This window comes from Haliaeetus albicilla, chromosome 2 (genome assembly GCF_947461875.1).
Source record: "Haliaeetus albicilla chromosome 2, bHalAlb1.1, whole genome shotgun sequence".
In the NCBI taxonomy this organism is placed as follows: Eukaryota; Metazoa; Chordata; class Aves; order Accipitriformes; family Accipitridae; genus Haliaeetus; species Haliaeetus albicilla.
Window position 1 is genome coordinate 31468458 of NC_091484.1, and position 19919 is coordinate 31488376.

Here is a 19919-nt window from a genome sequence, read left to right on the forward strand (position 1 = left end):
ACCCCCTCCCCCAAAATAGGCTTTACCTAAACACACAATCAAAATTGGCAAATTCCATCTATGAATTTGCTAGAGAAGACTATCTTCACCAAAAACACCACTAAGAAAACCCTAAACCCTCAGAATAATGATCAATGTAACTGCTTCATCAGAAATACTACCAGCACTTGTATACCTCTTAGAGTGGGGAACATCTTTTGCTCTGTCTGCATGGCACCTGTTACAGTAAGACACAAATTCTATGATCCAGACGTAAAACATGACAAAATCAATTTAATAATCTCTCCTATACTCACACAGACTCATATCGTTAACATGTTAACTCTTTATCCCCAAACTATTACGTCTCCACTGCTCAAGGTACAAAGACCTTCAGTACCTGCAGATGTATATAATGACTTGATCAGATGCGGGTAGCCGGGTGCTGGAGATTCCACGTCGTCCCGGCTGACAGACACAGGAGTGGCGGGCTCTGGAGGCTGCCTGAGTTGTAATGACATTTCATTTCCTGATCCGTTTTCCTTCTCCTCCAACACAAAATCTTTTTGTTTTGTTTGCTGAGCCTTTATTAACTGAGACAACAGAACAGCAAATGCACTCTGAACAGCTGCCTGGGCAGCATCAGTCTCAACTTTAGTCTGACTCAGCTGAGCAGGTGGTACAGGAGGCTGCGTGACCGTCGGCTGTTTTAGGGACTCCTGTTCCAGCGGTGGTGGAGGAGGCGGCGGCGGCTGCTGCTGCTGTTCTGACTGTTTTTCACCTGCTGACAAAATTCCAGCAGGAAGATTTATTTTATTTAGTTGCTGCTGAGTCTCTGGGTTTACCTTAATATTCAACACTTGAGCAAACTGTGCCAAACTAACACTTGTTTTAGACTGTAGCAGGTTTAGCAGGATTGCCACTTCATTCTGGTTTAACTGCTGTCCAGTGCTTGTTTTTGCTAAAGACAAAAAAGGTGTTTTTAAGTATTATTTAGAACTCACATATTTCAGAAACTCAAAAGTAAGACTAATCTAGCATGGCTGACAACCGGCAAAGCATGGGTTTGGACAACATAGAAATGGAATGCTTTTACATATTAACTGCCTTTGGGGGAGCATCTATAGGAAATGGAATTGTAAGATCGAATATAAAGAAAGTGACTTCCAAGGGCTGCGCACACGCACTTGGACAGATGAGAAACATCAAGCTGGAGCTCAATTTTCCACAGTACAACTAAGCTGGGGCTTAAGGCCACCTGCTTTAGGCAGCTGTAAGATTTACAATCCCCGCAAAGTTTCCTATCTTTGACATATCACATCCCTCTGTTAAAAAGCGGCCATCTGCAAAATGCATTTCTAGTCATATTCTGGCCCATTCTAATTCAGCATCTGGATTCTAACACCTGCTCAAGTGACCAGGCTCTAGGTGTCCCAGAAGCTAGTGGTATAAATGCAAAAGCACGGGCTGAGTTTGAAGGGTGAGAAGTAAATCACTGAGTAGCAGGAAAATACAGGTTTGTGATGATATACAATTTCTTCAATGAAATGGAGTTTGCCACAAGTAAGAGGAGATTATGATGATGCAGAGGAATATGAATAAGGAAGTCAGAATATCAAAGTAGTTTCTTAGTTTCAAACACCCATTGTGGTAGTTTATTTTGAAAGAAGTGAAGCAGCATGGATTTCAACATGCCCTATGAGTAGATGACTTAGAGAAGAAAGTAGTCAAAAATTAAAAAATTACTGTGTGTGACTGTGCTGGCAGAGCCCTGAATTTTTTATCAGATCAACACGGACACATTCTTTCCTCTTCTATCCCTGCCATTCTGCTAATTCACCAATATATTAATTCACAGCAGATTTAAAGTCATGCCTGAAAAAATGGTCACACACACAAAAATATTAAGTATTTGCCTTGCAAGACTAAGAGCAGCACAGCTGGAAAGTGCTGCAAAACCCACAACCTACTAACCTACTTGTGGATGCACACCAGGATACAAGCACTTGGAACCTACTCAGGCAGGATCCAGGGACATCAATGACTTTACATATTTATAGAAATATAAAATAAAACCACCTTTTATTTGGCAATACAGAAAAAACCCATCATTTCTAATGCCTTGTACTGCTGGTTCTCACTGGGATGTCATACTTAACAGTTGATTTTGTAACATCTGAGAATGGTATATTCAACACTCAAACTTCTCTCAGACTGTCAGTGAAAATTCAGCAGAAAAATGCCAAACAGTGAAACTAATCTACCTATTCCATACTCTTTGGTTACTTTCAAGTCCATTCAAAGAGCAAACTGTATTCTGGGAAATCTGGCAGTTTTTACCAGAATAGAATTACTGAGCTTTACATGGCTCCTGTTAAATTTTAAGATGTAACAACCGGGTGTCCCATTCATGAATCAGAGCGTTAGCAATTGATCCAAGGTGTTTTTAACCTCTTCTTTTGGGGTGTTCAGAAACAAATGCACCAGTTTTGTTTAAAGCATGCATTTGTACATGGAGTTCTTTAGGGTGCCTTGTTGATGATAAGGTGCATTATGGCTTCCGGAAGTGTTTTGCTTAGTACAGAAAACACCTCTGTGCTGAACTGTCTAAGCTCCACTGAAAATTAAATTGTTGTCTTTTCTACCTAAATATATTTTTGTCTGTACATATAGGCAAACAGCAATATAGGTCTGAATGATTCCTTCTCTATTTCTTTACTTTATTTTGCATGGTTAGTATTAATGACTAATAAACATAATAGTGTCTTATTGGGCTACTTGTTATAAAAACACAAAGAAAATAACTACTACCCTTTGGACTCTTCAAAATTCTATAACAGTTTTCAGTTGAGGGGGAAAAAATTTTAAGGGCTACAGGAAGTCATGCTTGAAAATGCTGCCAAAACTTCAGCCTAAACATATGGAGTGGCAGAAGCTCACAGCTGGCTTATAGTGAGAAACAGGATGAACAGGAGCAAGAGGTAATAAATTGCAATAAAATATGATCAAAAGAACTATTTTATATATATATAAATATATATCTCTCTCTCTCTTTGCACAGAGTATTTGGAGCTCTGCTCTATTGTTAAATGAAGAGTTGATTCAAGATGGTTGGTATTAATGAATTTTCAGGCCCTGTGAATGCATTTACTGTTTTTCTTCAGCTGAACTCCTGTATCAGTGCCATAGGATTTATAGTCACTTTGCACAATCAAAAATGGTCTAAATTAAACTTATCACATATCCATTTGGTATTGTTACTTTGTATATTTCTACATATTATGAGGGAACTATCACCGAACTGCTTAGTATCGCAAATGGTGTCCACACAGGAAACCATTACTTTACACTTTGTATTATATTCATAAAATTGGTCTCCAAGCAAGATACTTTGGTTAAGTTTCAGAATTAATGGCTGTGCAATCTACAGAGGTAGCTAATTCTTGTTATACCAGGTTTTGGGGGGGGCTTTTTTGATTTTTTTTTTTTTTTAAATTTTTTTTTTAACAACTTGGTTCAGCCCCAACAACTTGCAAAGCTGAAGACTAACATAACATGCAGAGGGAGTCTATTTCATTTGAAATTACGATTGTTCTAAAATCTGCCTTCTGATTCAGCTTATCAATACCAGTAAAGCTCCTCCAACCTATGGAGATTGTGAGGAACTTAGAGCAGCAGCTGGCTTGTGGGATTACAGAAGAATTATAGATGAGCAAAAGATAAAATCCCTCAAAATACAGAGCAAGTTAGTTGCTCTGACTAGATTGAAAAATTAAGTAAAACTTAAAAGGAACACCTAGTTTCCAGAAGCAAGGGTAAATCTTTTGTAACAAAGATTTAACTTACAATACTGTTCCTCCCTCAAGAATCCAGGAGACGTCAGTACTCTGAAAACAACATCTAAAATTTCTAGAGGTGCAATCCAAGTAGAAGGTAATTATAAGAACCGAAAATATTACTGACCAAGTGCTACACTAGAGTTGCCCTGAGTTTTGAGTTGGGAAGAAGTTTGCATGCCTTGTGGGGTGTTGGTTCTGCTCTCATCCATGCCTAGAGACAGATCCTTCCTAGGGACTTTAGTTGCTGTTGAGTCATCAGTCATGCCCATCTGCTTCTGTCTTCTACGTTTCTTACTCCACAGCTCATGGCAATCCTGCCACAAAGGAAGGCTGCAAAGAATGATTAGAGATAATCAGTTTTATCCCATAATTGATTTTTTATAAAATGTTTGGGTTTTTTTAAACCATGTTGGTAAAATAAATGCTCAAATTGTACATAACGTAACTTTTGAAAGATGAACCTACTGGAACTCAGAAATACATCAGAAAACACTCAAAGCCAGCAAAATCTCAGATCTGCTTTTTCTGGCTGAAATCTCTTCATTGATTGCCTATTTCAGAAGCACAGGCCCCTCTGGCAGAAAAGGGGAACACATATCTTAAAATGAGCATCATGTTACTTTCTTGCATTCATACTTATGAAAAGCCTAATTATTTGTGTAATTCAAGACTTCAAAGTTAATGCCGCACACCTGCTATAGAACAGAATTTGCAGAGTAACAGATAACAGAGTTGTTATTGATACAAAAGTGGTTTTTTTCAGGGTCTGGGTGACCAAATCCTTTTGTCCACTTGTAAAAGTACTACTGCCTCATGAGTTCAAATATTTGCCCACAGTAACAGACATGGCTATCTAGTGTTTATAGTTGTACAGAACAGACAATCAAGAAAGTATGAGGGGGAAAAAAAAGTTGGAGGAATAAATAGCACTTGACACTAGCAAAGTTAGGATACTAGGAAGAACAAAGCATATCCCAGTCCTTTAAGACAGATAAAAGCAGAGGCAAAAGTCTCCTAAGGAAGTAATCTGCCACCAGTTCTGTCCTTCCATTACTGTTCCCTGCAGGCATCCCAATTCTGATTTCCTGAGACTCATCCCATAGATAATGGAAATAATGAGACACGCAGTAAAAATAGTGCCTTCTGTTTTCCTATTACATATTAATAACTGAGTGGTTCCCTCACCCAGGAACATGGAAAAATTAGGTGACAGATGACAAGAACCACTGGAAAGGCAATTATGACAACTGCTTCCTTTATTCTGTTCCTTCACATACCAGGTCAAAGACCTGCCAAGTATTTAGTCAGAAACAACTGGAAGCAAGCAAGAACTCATTGTGAGAAGTACCCTACAGTCCTTGCAATCAGCACTGTCACTTCCTTTGAACGAACAGCTGTTTCTTCCCAAAGCAGAACTTTAGTCTTTCAAGAGAACAGTCAACGCTTTCCTGTGCAAGCTCTGTCAGAAGTGAGTGTGGTTCCTCTTAATTTCTAAAAGGACCCCAAGGCCTAGTTTGTTTTGAATTTCCATATATCAGCTTCTAGAATGGATGCACTACCAAGCCCCTGAAGAAAACCAAATTTCTTCCCATTCACTTACTTTAAAATGCATATAAGCAACATGCTGTACAAGTGGTTCTGAGATTTTAGTGAACAGCCTAAAATTGCTGATTACTGATATTCAGTGATATATATAGTCATATTGAGGCAGTGAAACCTCTTAGCCTTATGCATCAGGAGCATTAGTAACAACCGTGTGTATGTAACAGGTAAGTCTCAAAAGATTTTAAATAAAGTTCTTAGATAAAACTCAAAACATTTTTCCCAGTTAGTAATGAATTAAAAAGAAGTCTGTACAGGCTGCCTTGAAGGTACAATTTACTCAAACAATAATAAATGTTCTATATTGTGACAGCTAACTTGAGAGAAGAATGAAACCTGCAGATTCTGTAATACCTTTTCATTGTTTTCCTCAGGGCCTGTTCCAATATGAGTTGTCATTTTAATCAGTACAAATAAGTCACTGCTAAAACCCTACTGGACATTGCAATACATTTTCTCTCAGAGAAACTGACTGGAAAAACCCTGCACAAAGTGTTTCACTTCTCCTTGCTGTAAACCCAAGAATCTCATTTGGCACAGGAAACGATTTATGGTATTTCACTTTAACTCTCAGGTACCTTTGCAGAATTTTATACCCAGTGTCATTCTACCATCAAAGAAGGCAATTCAGATTCATGGAGGACCTCAAAGCCCTTGGAAAAAGTAGACACTGATAAACAGAGATAAAAGGGAAATGATGGGGTTTTTTTACATTAGAAACATTCATATAAGTATTTTTTTAAAGGTACTAACTCAGTAACTAGTACTAGGAATAACAAACGAACAGTTCTCAGATCCTCACTGTCACTGCTATCATGGTATAAGAGTCACTCAGCTGCACAACCATTTTAGTGCAGAATCACCATTAAACAACTGTACGTATCAACATTTTTGTTCTGCCACCATCCACTTTAACTGAAACACAATAAGCTTAATGAAATCAGTGCATGTTAACATTTCATAGAGGTAAGGATCATTACCAAAGGAAATTACTTACTCTGGAGGAGGCATTTTAGATGGTTCCACATCTCGCAGAAACTCGCACTGAAGAGCTTGTTCAGCTGTGCAGCGCTTGCTGGGATCCAGAGCAAGCATGTAATCGAATAAATCTAATGCAGCTGGTGGGATGCTACAAAAGAGCAAAATGGAGAAAAACATCACATTTTTATTTTGAATCACACACTTCTGTGCAAAATTTTAATAAACACATCCTTTCCAAAATAACTGATCATTAAGTCCTCAGTTAACTTATGTCCTAACAAAACCCACTCACAACTTGAGCTTGGTAGTAAGAGGCAGAGATAAACTTCACCTTTTATTACTCGTGCAAGCATATAACCCAAGCTTTCTTTCCTTTGTGTGGTTTAATTGCTTGAAACATTGTCCTTACAAAAAAACCCAAACCACATTTTTAAGCCAAGACTATACTGTTACTTTACACTTTGGAATTTAGCACCCAAGGAGTTGCAGTTTTGATTGGTCCACAGACAATAGTTCTATTGCTTTAAAGATATAGGTCTCTTTGGTACAAACAGGATGATACATTTCTCCTGAAACCCACAGTAACTGAAGGAGGGGAACAAACCCTTTAAAATAAGCTTACAGCTGTTTTCCATAACTTTCACATGTGATATTTGCACAAAACTAATGTAATGGTAGTACTTGAAAATACACAGTTCAGGTAACTCCTCTGTGTTGAATGAATTTATGACTCAAAAGACTGTAATGTTAACCAGACTACATATTTAGCTGTAGGCAGTTGTCCTAATAAAAACCAATTAAGCACTCTGAGCTGTTTTTTGGATAGGGACAACAAGCAGGTGTACCAATCATGGAAAACAAATGTTTCCTTAGGTGAAATCTGACAGGTGGCTGAAATTTAGGGCCACCTTCCCTCTTCTTGAAGCTCCTATTAAATAACGGTTAATACAAGCTCTGTGAGTATCATGGGAAGGATAAGAACCTAAAGCCACTTTTCTTTACACTTAATCTATGTTCATTCTCCAGAAAATAGTGAAGTTCATAAAGTCTCCAGGAAAGATTAATGCTATTACAGTTGACTAAACTAATTCTTCATCCTTACAAAGCAAACTCTTCTCTCAGTTTTCGACGATACTGCTTCTTTGGTTTCATTGTGTTGAAATAAGCTAATTTTATAACATCAGGCCACACTGCTGGACAAGGACTCCCGCAAATTCGGCTGTACCAAAAAAAAGGGAAAAAAGCATATGAGAGCCAAAACCACAAGTGAGCAAAGCTGTCATTTTATTCTTGCATGTACAGTGAACACAGAAATAATTTTTTAATTTTAAAGTTCAGGTTCTTTTAGCTAAAAAGTCTCTCTACTGTCCAATGCTCAACACCACTAAATAATGGTGAATTGTCTACAAAAGGTATTCACCCTACACAGACTAAACTTACTTTAAGAAGTCCACTGTTTCTTGCCTCACCCTATCCCAGGCATCCTCCACACAAATATTTTGAAAAACTTAACCAACTATGTCTGGACAGTAGTCCAGATATTTGACTTGGAGAAATGGATAGTCCAGGCTTAGAGTACTAATGAACTTTTATGTCCTTAGCTCCCAATGCCAGTGAAAAAAGAGACACCGAATAGCTGAAAAAGCACTCTTCACTGAGAACTTAGTTGACACTGAAGACATAAGAGGGGGGAGTGTGTGTGGGGGTGGGTGGTGGTGGTGGAAATCTCAGTAAGGCCTAAGGGCAGAAGCAAGATCTGACCACTACAAAACCTGTGTATTTTTTACTTCACTTATGAGTTTTATGTCTCAAGCCTCATCTATCTCCACAAATGGAGTTGCCCATAGTCTTATTCCTCTCCCTCCATCCCCACCTAATTTGTCCAGCCGAGGATGGCTAAGCACAGATTGACCAACACCACACTTCTGAGCAGAACTAAAGAGGCATTTTACCATACATGCAAGGTTTCAAACTCTGATGCAGGCAGTCATAAAAGGACATTTTGCAAATACATTTCCCTAGTTCACCCCTCCCATTTATTAGATTTAAATGGTTGGTGTAAGAGACCTAATGATCTAGTAGTTATGCCCCGAATGCTATGCAAACCAATATGACTTTACGCTGGTTGGGGTATGCAACTTTCAGGAAGGAAAAGAAAATAATAAATCTATCTTTTCCTATCAGAATTTACTTCAGCTCTACCTTTGAACATTAAAGTTAGAAAGGATAAATGTAGAATTGTTGACTCTAACATGATGGTGGTAAAGATGTTGATAAAAATGATATATTACATTTAAACAGCCAAAAATGCATAGCATCTGTGAAGAGGAAAAATGAGCTACAAAGAGGAGCTTCCAGCAGGAGAAGGAAATTGCAAAATTTTAGCATGCTGTACCAGAGGTACAACACAAACAGAAAAAAAACTTCAAACGACTGCACTGTGACATGCGTCAATGCCATCTAGTGCTCAAAAGCAAAAACTTCCCAACTCAGGAGTTTAGTTCTCCTCACACCGAGAATGACCACTGATATGCTTCGCACCTCCTAAAAACTTCATTTTTCCAGGCCAGCTAATAACACATTACACAGAAACATGCTACTGTTTAATCTCTTTTGAAAAACATCTCAATATATAACTTTGTAATTTTTTTTATTCATTTAATTTTTAAAATAACGTTGACCATTTACTGTTCAGGTTCTGTAAGTTCTGTAGGACTCACCCTCTTTTCCCCTTGTTTCTAGGAAGAGGACCTCTCCTCACTTACGAGGTCAATTATGATATCAGAATCAAGAGTAATTTTTGTTTGCTGAATAAAGGGAAAAAAAAAGATGCTCTGGTTCCACTGAGTTATATACATATCACTCTATGATTTACTGAGATAAGGAAAGAAACAGAATTTTTACATCCATAAAGTGTCTGGCAGTTTGTAAGGGAACAGAAATATTCCCACAAAAATAATAAAGCCCAGGTGCGTGTGTGGAAGGCTTGAAACAAAAACTCAAGGCCAGTAGCATGCAAAGTACCTACTCCTCCCAAATCCCACTTGCCATAACTGTCCACATTTTCATTTTGATTTGCTCCAAGGAAGCTGTAACATCATCTTAAAAAATAATGGGCATTTTGACTACTCTCTCTTTACAACTTCAGTCATAGGCAACTCTAGCTGCTCTACAAAAAACCCTCTTACTACTCAACCATACATTGCTAGGACCACAGAATACTCACAGAAAACCCTTCTCCATGTCCGACCAAAAGTCATTTGCTTTACATGCCCCTCAAAACCTCTAACATCTCACTCAGGGCAATCACTGAGTACTTGTAAATGCTCGCAGTGCGTTATCTCCAATTTTAACACGAACAAAAGAAACCTGACAGTTTATGAGGCACCTATTATATGGTAGTGCTTGCAAGTTACCTTATAAGTTCCAGTTGAGCAAGTTCTTGATTTGCTTGAAATATTGGCTTTTTTGTAAAAAGTTCACCCAGGATGCAGCTGTAAAACAGTTTTGCACAATTCCATCATTATGGCTTTCAATATAGATTGATAGAAACTTTTAAGGTTTATTTTTGGCTTGGTTTTATGCTTGCTACACTTCCATGCCAAACTCTTACCCACAGCTCCAGACATCGATAGCTGGTGTGTATCTTTCTTCTCCAAGCAGAAGTTCAGGAGGCCGATACCATAATGTAATAACTTTGTTGGTATATGGTCGGCTGTTGAGGGGAGGAAAAAGAGAGGACTATCATTTTACTACTATCTCATTTCTGAAAAAGTGATACTTTGAGGACTTTACTTCCGTGGTGCTGTTTAAGAACTGTACAATCTTCCACTCCCTTTTCCTAATTTTAGTCCTGCAAAGCTGCAACTGCACAAAAGCAAACGTAACCATCTGGCCAAGGCTATCAAAGGACAGATTGAAGATATAAATAATAATCACATAGCCATCTTGATGCTATATGAATCCTGTATCTCAATTATTATTCAGAGAGCAATACTGTTTATTTATTACATTGCTAGTCATTTCAGGAGAAGGACCTGATTGGATAAAACCAGTAATTTCTGGGCAACTATTGATTATTAGAATACTAAATATAGGACCTCTACAAGCATTCTGAAAAGAAGAAAAAAAGTCACTTTCCCCTCTGTAAGTAGGAGCAAAAGAGACAAAGCCTTTTTCTTGAACCACATCCTTCAACGATTTTGATTCCGAAGCCTGGAATGCTTCCAATATCTTCCTATATTTCACAACATCTTTAATTCTCTACAGCTCTAACCCAAAGTTTTGGTCACTGGGAATAATTCTTTCGACGCTCACACTAAGGCAAGGATTTCCACTATCTTAAGACACACATTTTTTTGTGGCCAGGCCAAGATACAGCATCAACAGTTCAGAATGGAAGGCAGAAAACAGATGTTGGGTTTTGGTTTTGTTTCAATCAGGGTGTCTTAAAAGTGATCCCAAAATTCTTTCAGTTTTAATAATTCACTCTTACCAACACTAGGTAAGTCCAAATAGAAAGCAGAGTAACATTAAGTGCAGAGTTTGAACAACCGTAGCATGAAGTCTAACAAGCTCTTATAACATACTAAGCAGTACACGTATCATTTCTGCAAAATCACCTGAGTCTTTTTTTTCATTAAGAAACTCATCAATTCCTTTTTAAAATGTAGCATGGTTTTGGAAATAATCCCAGCATTTATCATATTTATCTCTGAAGCAAGCATTCCTCTATGAAATGTTTACATGGTATGGACTTTCTCTACAGATACACCACTCATATATTAGTATATGGTGCTTTTCACTTGAACAGATGTCTTCTTACACAATCTATCATATCTCCTACTCCAAACACACTAAATCCACCAGAATAACATTTAAAGGAGCACAACTACAACAACTGATAGGAATTTACTTCAAATTAAGTTTTTATTTCATTATGCTCCTACTAAATTCTGTACCCTTTTGAAAAGTATATAATTCTAAACAACAGTAAAACAAATGCAAAATATATTAATTTAAAGCAGCAGCTATTATACACTTGTTGGTATATATTAATTATGTCTGTTACTGCAGGCCAGAAGCTCCTCAGAAGGAAAATAAATGACAAAAGAATGGTCAAAAATCTACTAATGAGATTCTAATTATCCTTCCAAGTTCAACTGGCAATTCTATTACCTAGCATAATTACATTTTAATCTTGGTTTCATTTATGTATAATGGTGTAATAATGTTGTTGTTTGATGTGGAGTAAAAATCTGTTATTTGCACTATAAAGACACTGAAGTTTCAATCGTTCAATTCTTAACAAACAATTAGTTTTTCAAGTAAAATTTAAATTAATTTAAAAACAGACGTTAAAAAACCCATGGTAAACCAGAGGAAAAAAAAAATTAGGTCAGTTTGGTGCACGGTAAAATAAGAAGGTAGGATGGCATCAATCCCTTTTATAAGTACATCCAAACCAAAAATTAATTACCCAGCAGCTGCTTAAGATTATTTTACCCTGCTACTATACTCAACAGTTTTCATAACTGTACTTAAGCATATGTTCCTGAAAAAACAGCTCCAAAGACAATGAAAGTAATGCTATCAGATTCAACAACAAGCTCAGAGCTCTGTGAGAAAACAATAAACTCATAAAGTTAACATTATGGATATTATTTCCCAAATTAGGCATGCAGAAATCAAAGTAAGCTCAGGTAGCCAATATCTCTGTATCCAACCACCCGATGTACATACTGTAATGTACATAGTGTAATGAACATTCAGCTTGAATTTTGAAAATCCAGTTCCACATGACAAACACATGACATTACAATATAAATACTGAAGTTCTTAATCATAAAAACTGTGCACCTGTTTCCTGGAGTACAAGCATAACGAAGCCAAGAACAACAGAAGCACAAGTCACAAGAAGTTTCAGAATAACTTTTATTTAAACTTGTATCTCTGTTTCCAGCAGATTCAACAGCACTGACTGCCTAAAGAATACAATGAACCTCTTCAAATGTAAGGTTAAATCTTACACGAAAGTAATGCTTTTTTAAAAGAAACTGTATAGTAATTTGTGTCAGTAAAATAATTTTGCTTTCCCTAAATAAACTTTTCCTAGGTATACCAACAGAAGGAACGTACTTTCGGTTTACAGGACCAGAAACTAATAGTACAGACCTACATAATGATGCAACCTACTTAGGCCTGCAACTCTGCATTTCCAATCAATACATGGCCACTCTCTACAGTTGTTTATCCAGGACACTTTGAAAAGCAATACACTTGCACAAAGAGAGTTTTGTGTTTTTATGCAGTGTAAGACAACATGCACTTCTCTCCATTTCCTAAGCAATTACTTGTATTACAGTACAATAACATCTCCTCTAAACAAAAGAGTCTTCTGGCCCTCATAATACTTAGACTTATGCAAAAAGATTAAACTTCTGAACGCTTTTTCATAGTATAATTATACCTTACCTTTCTTCAGAGTTGTACAGCCGAGCAAGCCCAAAATCTGCAAGCTTTATCTGCCCTCTGGTGGAAAAAGCAAAGAATTATTTAGTGGTTAATCCTGTTAGATCCCCTCCCCAAAAATCAGGTGAAGTCTGAGATTGAGACAGCTGCAACTGATCTTCACCAAACCACATTAATGAGGAGGTAACACCTTACAGTCTATGCATCTCTTCAGTAAACAAATACACTAACTTACTGAATAGCAAAGACAAGTAAGCAAAATTAGGTATGCTCATCAAATGGCATTTACATCACCAGATGTGAGTCAAGGTTTAGGTGTATATTGTGAAGTATTCAAATCAGTAACTCTGCAGGAAAAAACTGAGGGAAGAAACTGCTATTTTCTGATGCCTTACTGCTAGCATAAGCATTTGTACAACAAACAACTATCAGCAGTCATACTTCCTTCTACGAAGCCATCAAAGTCCTGTTCTGCTCTTGTAAAGTTCAAATACAGCCTTTAAATCAGGGTGACCAACCAGATAAGGGCTTCTATTTTTGCCAGCAGCCAACTTGTTGAATGACACTACCCCTATCCTCTTCTTGAGTGTTCCTATATATGAGGGGAAGAGTAGAAGATACAGAGCTCTTGCCTGGCAGTTTCCACAGCTAAAAGGCACTGCTCAATGACCAGAAAAGCCCACCATCTGTAAACGCTGGCTGATTTAAACAGAAATCTATCTGCAAGCTTCTCTAATACACAAAACGAATGTTGGAATGTTACATGGGGTTTTTGTTTTCCTGTACTTATGAGCTTTTAAAATTCCCATCACTTTCAAATACATGCAAACATCACTTTCAAATAAATTTTATTTTATCAAATCAGGGCAAGACTTGCTGATGCGTGTAAGAATAATCATTTTGTGATAATTAAATACACAGGTGATAGTTTCCATTCCATTTTTCCCCTCAGATGTGTGCTTGGAATTGCTGTAACACTTGGAGAACCCCCATAAACAAAGAAATGTTCCCCTCAAATTTACATGCTTATTCCTCAGAGAGCATACTTGTGGAAGATTAATGAATTTTTGAGAAAGACATTTAAATTGCTGTCGCGGATATATAATCCCTATGTTTAGCTTAAGGCTGTAACTGGTAATGGGATTTTAGAAACATTGGCTTAAAACTATTCAGATCAACTATCAGCTTTTTATTCTTCCAGTGGAAACGTCTAAGGATGCTCAAAAAATATCCTAGGGGAAAAAACTCTGTATCCAGGATTGGAGAGAGCATAGTACAACAGAAAGCTCTACCATTAACGCACTCTCCTCCACTGTCAGGTTACACCTCAGCTTCTAAGCTCCCCAAAGGTGCACAGAGACAGCACCATCACTGGAGATTAGCAGGCAAGAAAGATAAGATGTGTGTGGGCACAGCAAGTGATGTGGAGGCATGTGTACATCTGTTTAAGAGTCTGTATCATAAACTGGCAAGACTGCAGTAGGGTCCAGAGCTGAAAATAGTCTAATGTTAGTTTGTTATATGAAAGAAAAAAAAAAAAAAAAAAAAAAAAGAGGAAAAATTGGAAAATTTAATTTGGAGAAAGCTGGGACAAAACTAGGGCCCTACCAAAAGAGGCCCATGACCCATTTTGCCCAGTATTTCATCTCCAACAGCAGCAGCACATTTTTAGGAAGAACATCTGAACCTGCTTGCTTTGGGGCTCATCTTCCTTGTACTTAACCACCATCCACAATCATTTTGTTAAGGATGCTAAAACAGGTATTCCTGTCTATTCCCTTTAGCAGGTGTTAATGATCCTATCCATGAATGCGTCTCATCTTTTTGAATCTGACACTACCCAGAAAACCTCCTGTGACAACAAATCCCAGAAGCTGACTACCTGCTCTGTAAAGATACTCTTTTTTGCTGTTATAAATCCCACTCTTACAGTTGCTCCCTGGTTTTAGTGTTGCTGGATTTGACGAAGAACAGCTCTGTACTGAAATTATCCACCATCTTCACAGAGGCTTTTCATTCGCTGCTGTTGCGCACTGAACAAAAAAGCATGTTTACTAACATGATTTGTATTACAAGTGGTTAAAGAAGAAACAAATTCTTCTCCCCATTTGATTATGGCTATAACTGCAAGCCAATGCATGTTTGAACATGTCTGATCAAATATCCTTTTAAAGCATTATCCTGACTGATGAAAATGAGAACCTCAGAACTATGTCATGAAGAACCAGCCTACCCACACTTCTTCTTGAAATGAGATGGCAAATAGAATACACATCAAATGCTTATGTCCTAAAATTCTGGTTTAATATATTTGAACTCAGATAAATTTGCCCCATACTCTGACCTAAAAGATTCAAGTTTTAATCCTGCTGTTTTAACACAGATAAGTTTAACAAACAATTGCAGGATCCAGTGTTAAGCAGTAACATTACCAGGTTAGTATTTTACAAATAATTTTAAAGAAACGAGGCAATCTTAAAAAAAAAAAAGTTTTGCTAATGACTTAAAGCAGGTGAACTGTGAAGATTAAAAGAAAGATTTAAAGATGTAGTTAACATACAATTTTTTTTTTTTTTACATACTTTAAGTAATAGGCATACCTATTATTTAGTAGAATATTTGAACATTTGATATCTCTGTGCAAAAAGTTCTTCTTATGGCAATAGGCCAAGCCCTCCATCAGCTGTCTCATAAAAGATTTAATATGATTTTCATTAAAATGAACCAAACCAGATTCCAGCAGTCCCATCAAGTCATGGTCCATATATTCAAATACCAGGTAAAATGCACCTAGGAAAAGAAAGGGAAAGGTAGGAGAAACAGAGAGAAATTGATTTAACAGCAGTCCAAAGCATTGCTGCTCCCTACTTTTGAAAGCTGGAAGTATTTTTCACACAACTATTTAAATTTTCTGCAATATTTATAGCTGTACCTCATGTCCAATAACAGCAATGAAATACAGTGCAGTAAAATGTTTTAATAAAATTGCTTTTCCATGTAAACAATTATACTAGTCAAACATTTGTGAAAACAAATATAATGCTACCACATGGTGCTTTAATCTAGACAGACATGTACTTTCCCTATGGCTCTCAATCTCCATCCATTTTATTTAAAGAAAAATTAACTGGGTTAATATTCCCTATGTAAAGTTTGGGGAGAAATCTAGAAACAAAATATGTACAGCATTAGTTCATCAGCCATGATTCAGTGACTGATTTTTTTAAGCTTTCAGTGTGGAATTGGGTCAGAAATAAGCCTGTCTTTCTCAGACTAAAAATACCTATAAGACAAGACAAAATGAGAAAGCAGAATTAACCTACTAGCAACAACAGCTCTGCAAAGGCAGAGTTCATATTCCAAGTTGCCACATACATACATTAAGCATAATAGAATCTGGTCTTATCTCACATTAGCCTGTGTAATTCCACAAATAAAGCTATTAAAGCCAAGGCTCTGATATATATATGTGTTCTTAAAGAGGAAAAGTGCTGAATGCTTCAAAAGCAGCAGTAACTAATCTCCAGCACAACCACTCCCAGTACGATCTACTTTTTAGTACTTAATTCTTCCCCTTCTTAACTTTGGGGCAGAGAAGACAGTACAGTCCCCACAGAGCACTGGTGACAATGCAGAAACCACATTCAAGTGGGTCTGTCTACCTTCCATTTTCAAAAGCTCCCCCAAAGAGATTTCAAAGCCACTACTCTAAAGTACAAATAGCTTCTGCCCAACAAGAACTCATTACAGGTTCTAGTTCCAAAATAAGAAGTTTCAATTCAGAAGCTAGTGAAAGTCTTGGAGGAAATGAGAAGTCAGCTTGCCCGAATGTACACACACATAGAGCCAAATGCTAATGAACTGACTTGTTTTCTTGCACAGTAGCTGAAAAGGGAAGAAAGAGTGCTAAATCCATCTGCTATTTAAAAAACAGAAAAAAGATTACTCATACAGTAAGCGTTAAACTCGTAACAAAGATCAGCGTAGAGTAGCTAAACCATAGGCCATTGCATAAGACACTCAGAGTTCATTGTTTTTAATTTAGGTCTTTTTGTCCTGCTCTATGTTGTATGGAGGAAGCAAAATACTGATCGTAAAATACCCCTGTTGGTGTGTACAGAGGAGGTAGAGCAGGAGGTAAATCAAGCAGGTACAATCTGATCCCACCACTTCAAAAGGAAAGAAGAAAGTATTAAGAGCCATAAAGAACCGAAAGTCTGCTGTGTTACTATTTGCATAACTGAGTTCACCAATGCAATTCACCAGTTCAGCATAGTAAAAGCACAGAGGCTCCTAATCCTGGTCTTTTAAAACAAGATAGCTGGCAACCTAGCGTTAGGTCTACTTCACTGACAACTGCTGAAGTATGAACCATGACATATTTTAAAACGTCTTGAAACAAAACACCTGATATTAATGCTGCAGTGCCAGAATAATCTAGATACGCCCTTCAAAGGATGTCAGCTCAACAAACCAGATCTTGGTATCTTCTTGCTTTGGAATACAAAGGAAAGTTAACTCTGTCATGGCAGCGGTCTACACTGTGTGTACATGACAAGAAGAAAGACTGGGAAGGGTCAGTGGGATTGCAGACCTGTTAGTGAGAACAGCTGAACACAGTCATCTTGTTTAGATGCAAAGTAGTATCCATGCCTTGAGCAATTTCCTGCTCTGCCCCTAGCTCCCGAGATTTTTCACCACTATTTATAACCAGCAATCACAATTGGTACCCTCATGAAAGAAGGAAAGCTGACAACATTGGAGACAATTCAGAAATAAAACAGAGTCGTACCCAGGAGATGATATCCGATTATTTGTACTATCTGCAACTCTCATTAAGAAACATACTTTAAAACAGAATGAATGCTAAATGTTCCTTCCATATCAGAGCAAGAGTAAATGCATGGATCCATTACACTTGTGCATTACTACCTATTTACTACCTACACATTATACAACGTTAGAATTTGTTTTAAAAAGAAAAACCATCAAAGCTGAATCTTCTTCACTGGTTATGAGAAACTATTAAAATTAGTTTACTCACCTTGGCAGTCTACCCATTAAAACCTGATTTTTCAGTATTACTCAAACTACATTTGGAAGTGATTGTAGCTGCAAAAAAGGTATCAAGCAAACTGCAGTGAAACTTCTGTTAGTTTATTTCTGGACAAATGTGGTGCCTTTTTCTGACAGAGAGATCTACAGTTTCTGTTAACAAAACAGTTATGTTATTGCACCTGATCAGTTCAAATCTCAAATCACTTTTCATCAGATTGGGGGATCTGATCCTTCATAACAGGGAAAGAAACTACAAATATCCAGGAAGAAGAAAACAGTCATGGAAGACTTCACAAGTGAACTATGCACAGGCAGAAGTCTGGTAACTACAGCATAGTCTGAGTGCAAGTTTACAGCATCCTTTAGTTCTATCAAAACAAACGCCACACAAATATCCATTTCTCAAAAAGGAAAACATAACAGAAAAAGTAATCGTTCCTTCCTTTATGAGGCCAGACATTTGACAACTTGGAGGTTATGTTTTAAAACAACTCTTTGTTTCATGCTAGCTTTGTCCAGTATCCGCATTTCTGGAAGCGGTGTCATAAAAACACCTAAAGCTCTGTTACAGTAAAGCACATGCAATTCACATGAACCCAGAATTAATTATTTTACTTTAATGTTACTCATCTTACTGCCGTTAAAAACCTGCACTTCCCAGTAATTAAGTACCTGTGGGCTGGGAGGCAGCCTACAGTCCATTTCCACATGCTGCAACAAAGCACTATCAGGGGGGTTTATGTGTTGGCTGCCCCATTTCCTTTGCTAATACCACGCAGGTCATCTCCATTCCTTCATATACTGGGATAATAAGAAACCTTAATGTCGCTGCATGTTTGACGGAGCAGCAGCTGGAACAGCTGAACAGTAGTAATATTGCCTGCTTCTGAATATGGGCTAAGAGCAGCTGACTCTGTTAGTGAGGTACACAATAAATAAAGGAGACTCATGTGGATGGAAACTATCCTCATCTTACTCCTTTTTTTCTGTTTGCACTCAGAAGAATTCATCTTTTTGACCATTTTGTCAGTTAAGATTGATGAGAGTCAGAAAGTGAGATACTGGTTTAGAATAATTCAAGGATTAACACATAACCTCCTCCTGTTCATGTATTTCAAGTTATGGAGCTCTAACAGTAACAGTTTTCTTAACCAAACACAAAATGTGCTGGGGTATAAGGCTGTAAAGCTATACATACAAAATGGGTAACTCAACAAAACATGGCACCGATGATCTGTAATAAAGGATTTTCTGAGGGGCCAAAAAACCTAACAAAACATACTTTGCATTTTTATGACACAGGCAGGCTCTGGGGTTTTTTTGACTGTCATCAAATCACACAGATCCAACAAAGCACAACATCAAGTTACACATTTGTTCCCAAAGTAAGATACAAGTGCTTCAGCCGAGGCGGGGGGGGGGGGGGGGGGGGGGGGGGCGGGGCGCAGTGAGGCAGGCAGAGCAGCAGGGGAGAATGATCCAAAAGCCTACATAGATGACGGCTTTTAAGAAAATATTTTCCAAATGTAATTTCATAGGGAGGACGTTTGGGGTTTCTCAAAATATCTGATTAGATACAGATCTGAGGAACCAGGAGACCAGAAGTGCCTTATTATGTGCAAATTTTAATTCAACCATTGTATAAATGCATCACAGTAGTATCTTGAAATACAAAAATGCTTAAAAAAAGGATCCCTTCCCTGCCTCATTCAGTGCATGGTATGTACAATGCTGAGCTGTTGAACAGGTTTTCAACATTTTGTTCTGTACTTACTGTTCAGAATCAGACTCCAGCAGATTTTCATTTCCCTAATAAGACTCCTCAGCTGCTTCTACGCAATACATAAATATTTTTTTCCTCCTTGATTAATTAAAAATAATTGGTTTATATTTACTCTTCAATTTCCTTAACATTTCTCTTCTGGTACTCATGATACACTATACTCCAAGACAGTTTTAAACAGAATTTTATCAAACAGAGCTTGAAAA

The 19919-nt window shown here is 37.4% G+C and overlaps 1 protein-coding gene across 7 annotated transcripts in view; it reads right to left on the reverse strand.

Moving 5' to 3' along the window:
* CDK13 (cyclin dependent kinase 13) overlaps window positions 1–19919 on the reverse strand; it is a 50354-nt gene that overhangs the window by 5857 nt on the left and 24578 nt on the right. For 2 of the 7 annotated variants that reach the window (XM_069769603.1, XM_069769596.1), the window contains 8 exons: window positions 15473–15662; window positions 12876–12932; window positions 10015–10116; window positions 9818–9895; window positions 7504–7620; window positions 6418–6549; window positions 3943–4148; window positions 380–940 (listed from right to left, as the gene is read on the reverse strand). In XM_069769603.1, the coding sequence (XP_069625704.1) occupies window positions 380–940; window positions 3943–4148; window positions 6418–6549; window positions 7504–7620; window positions 9818–9895; window positions 10015–10116; window positions 12876–12932; window positions 15473–15662 (1443 nt within the window). The remainder of the gene's footprint in view (window positions 1–379; window positions 941–3942; window positions 4149–6417; window positions 6550–7503; window positions 7621–9817; window positions 9896–10014; window positions 10117–12875; window positions 12933–15472; window positions 15663–19919) is intronic. The other 5 variants (XM_069769647.1, XM_069769637.1, XM_069769611.1 and 2 more) reach the window with 5 other exon arrangements.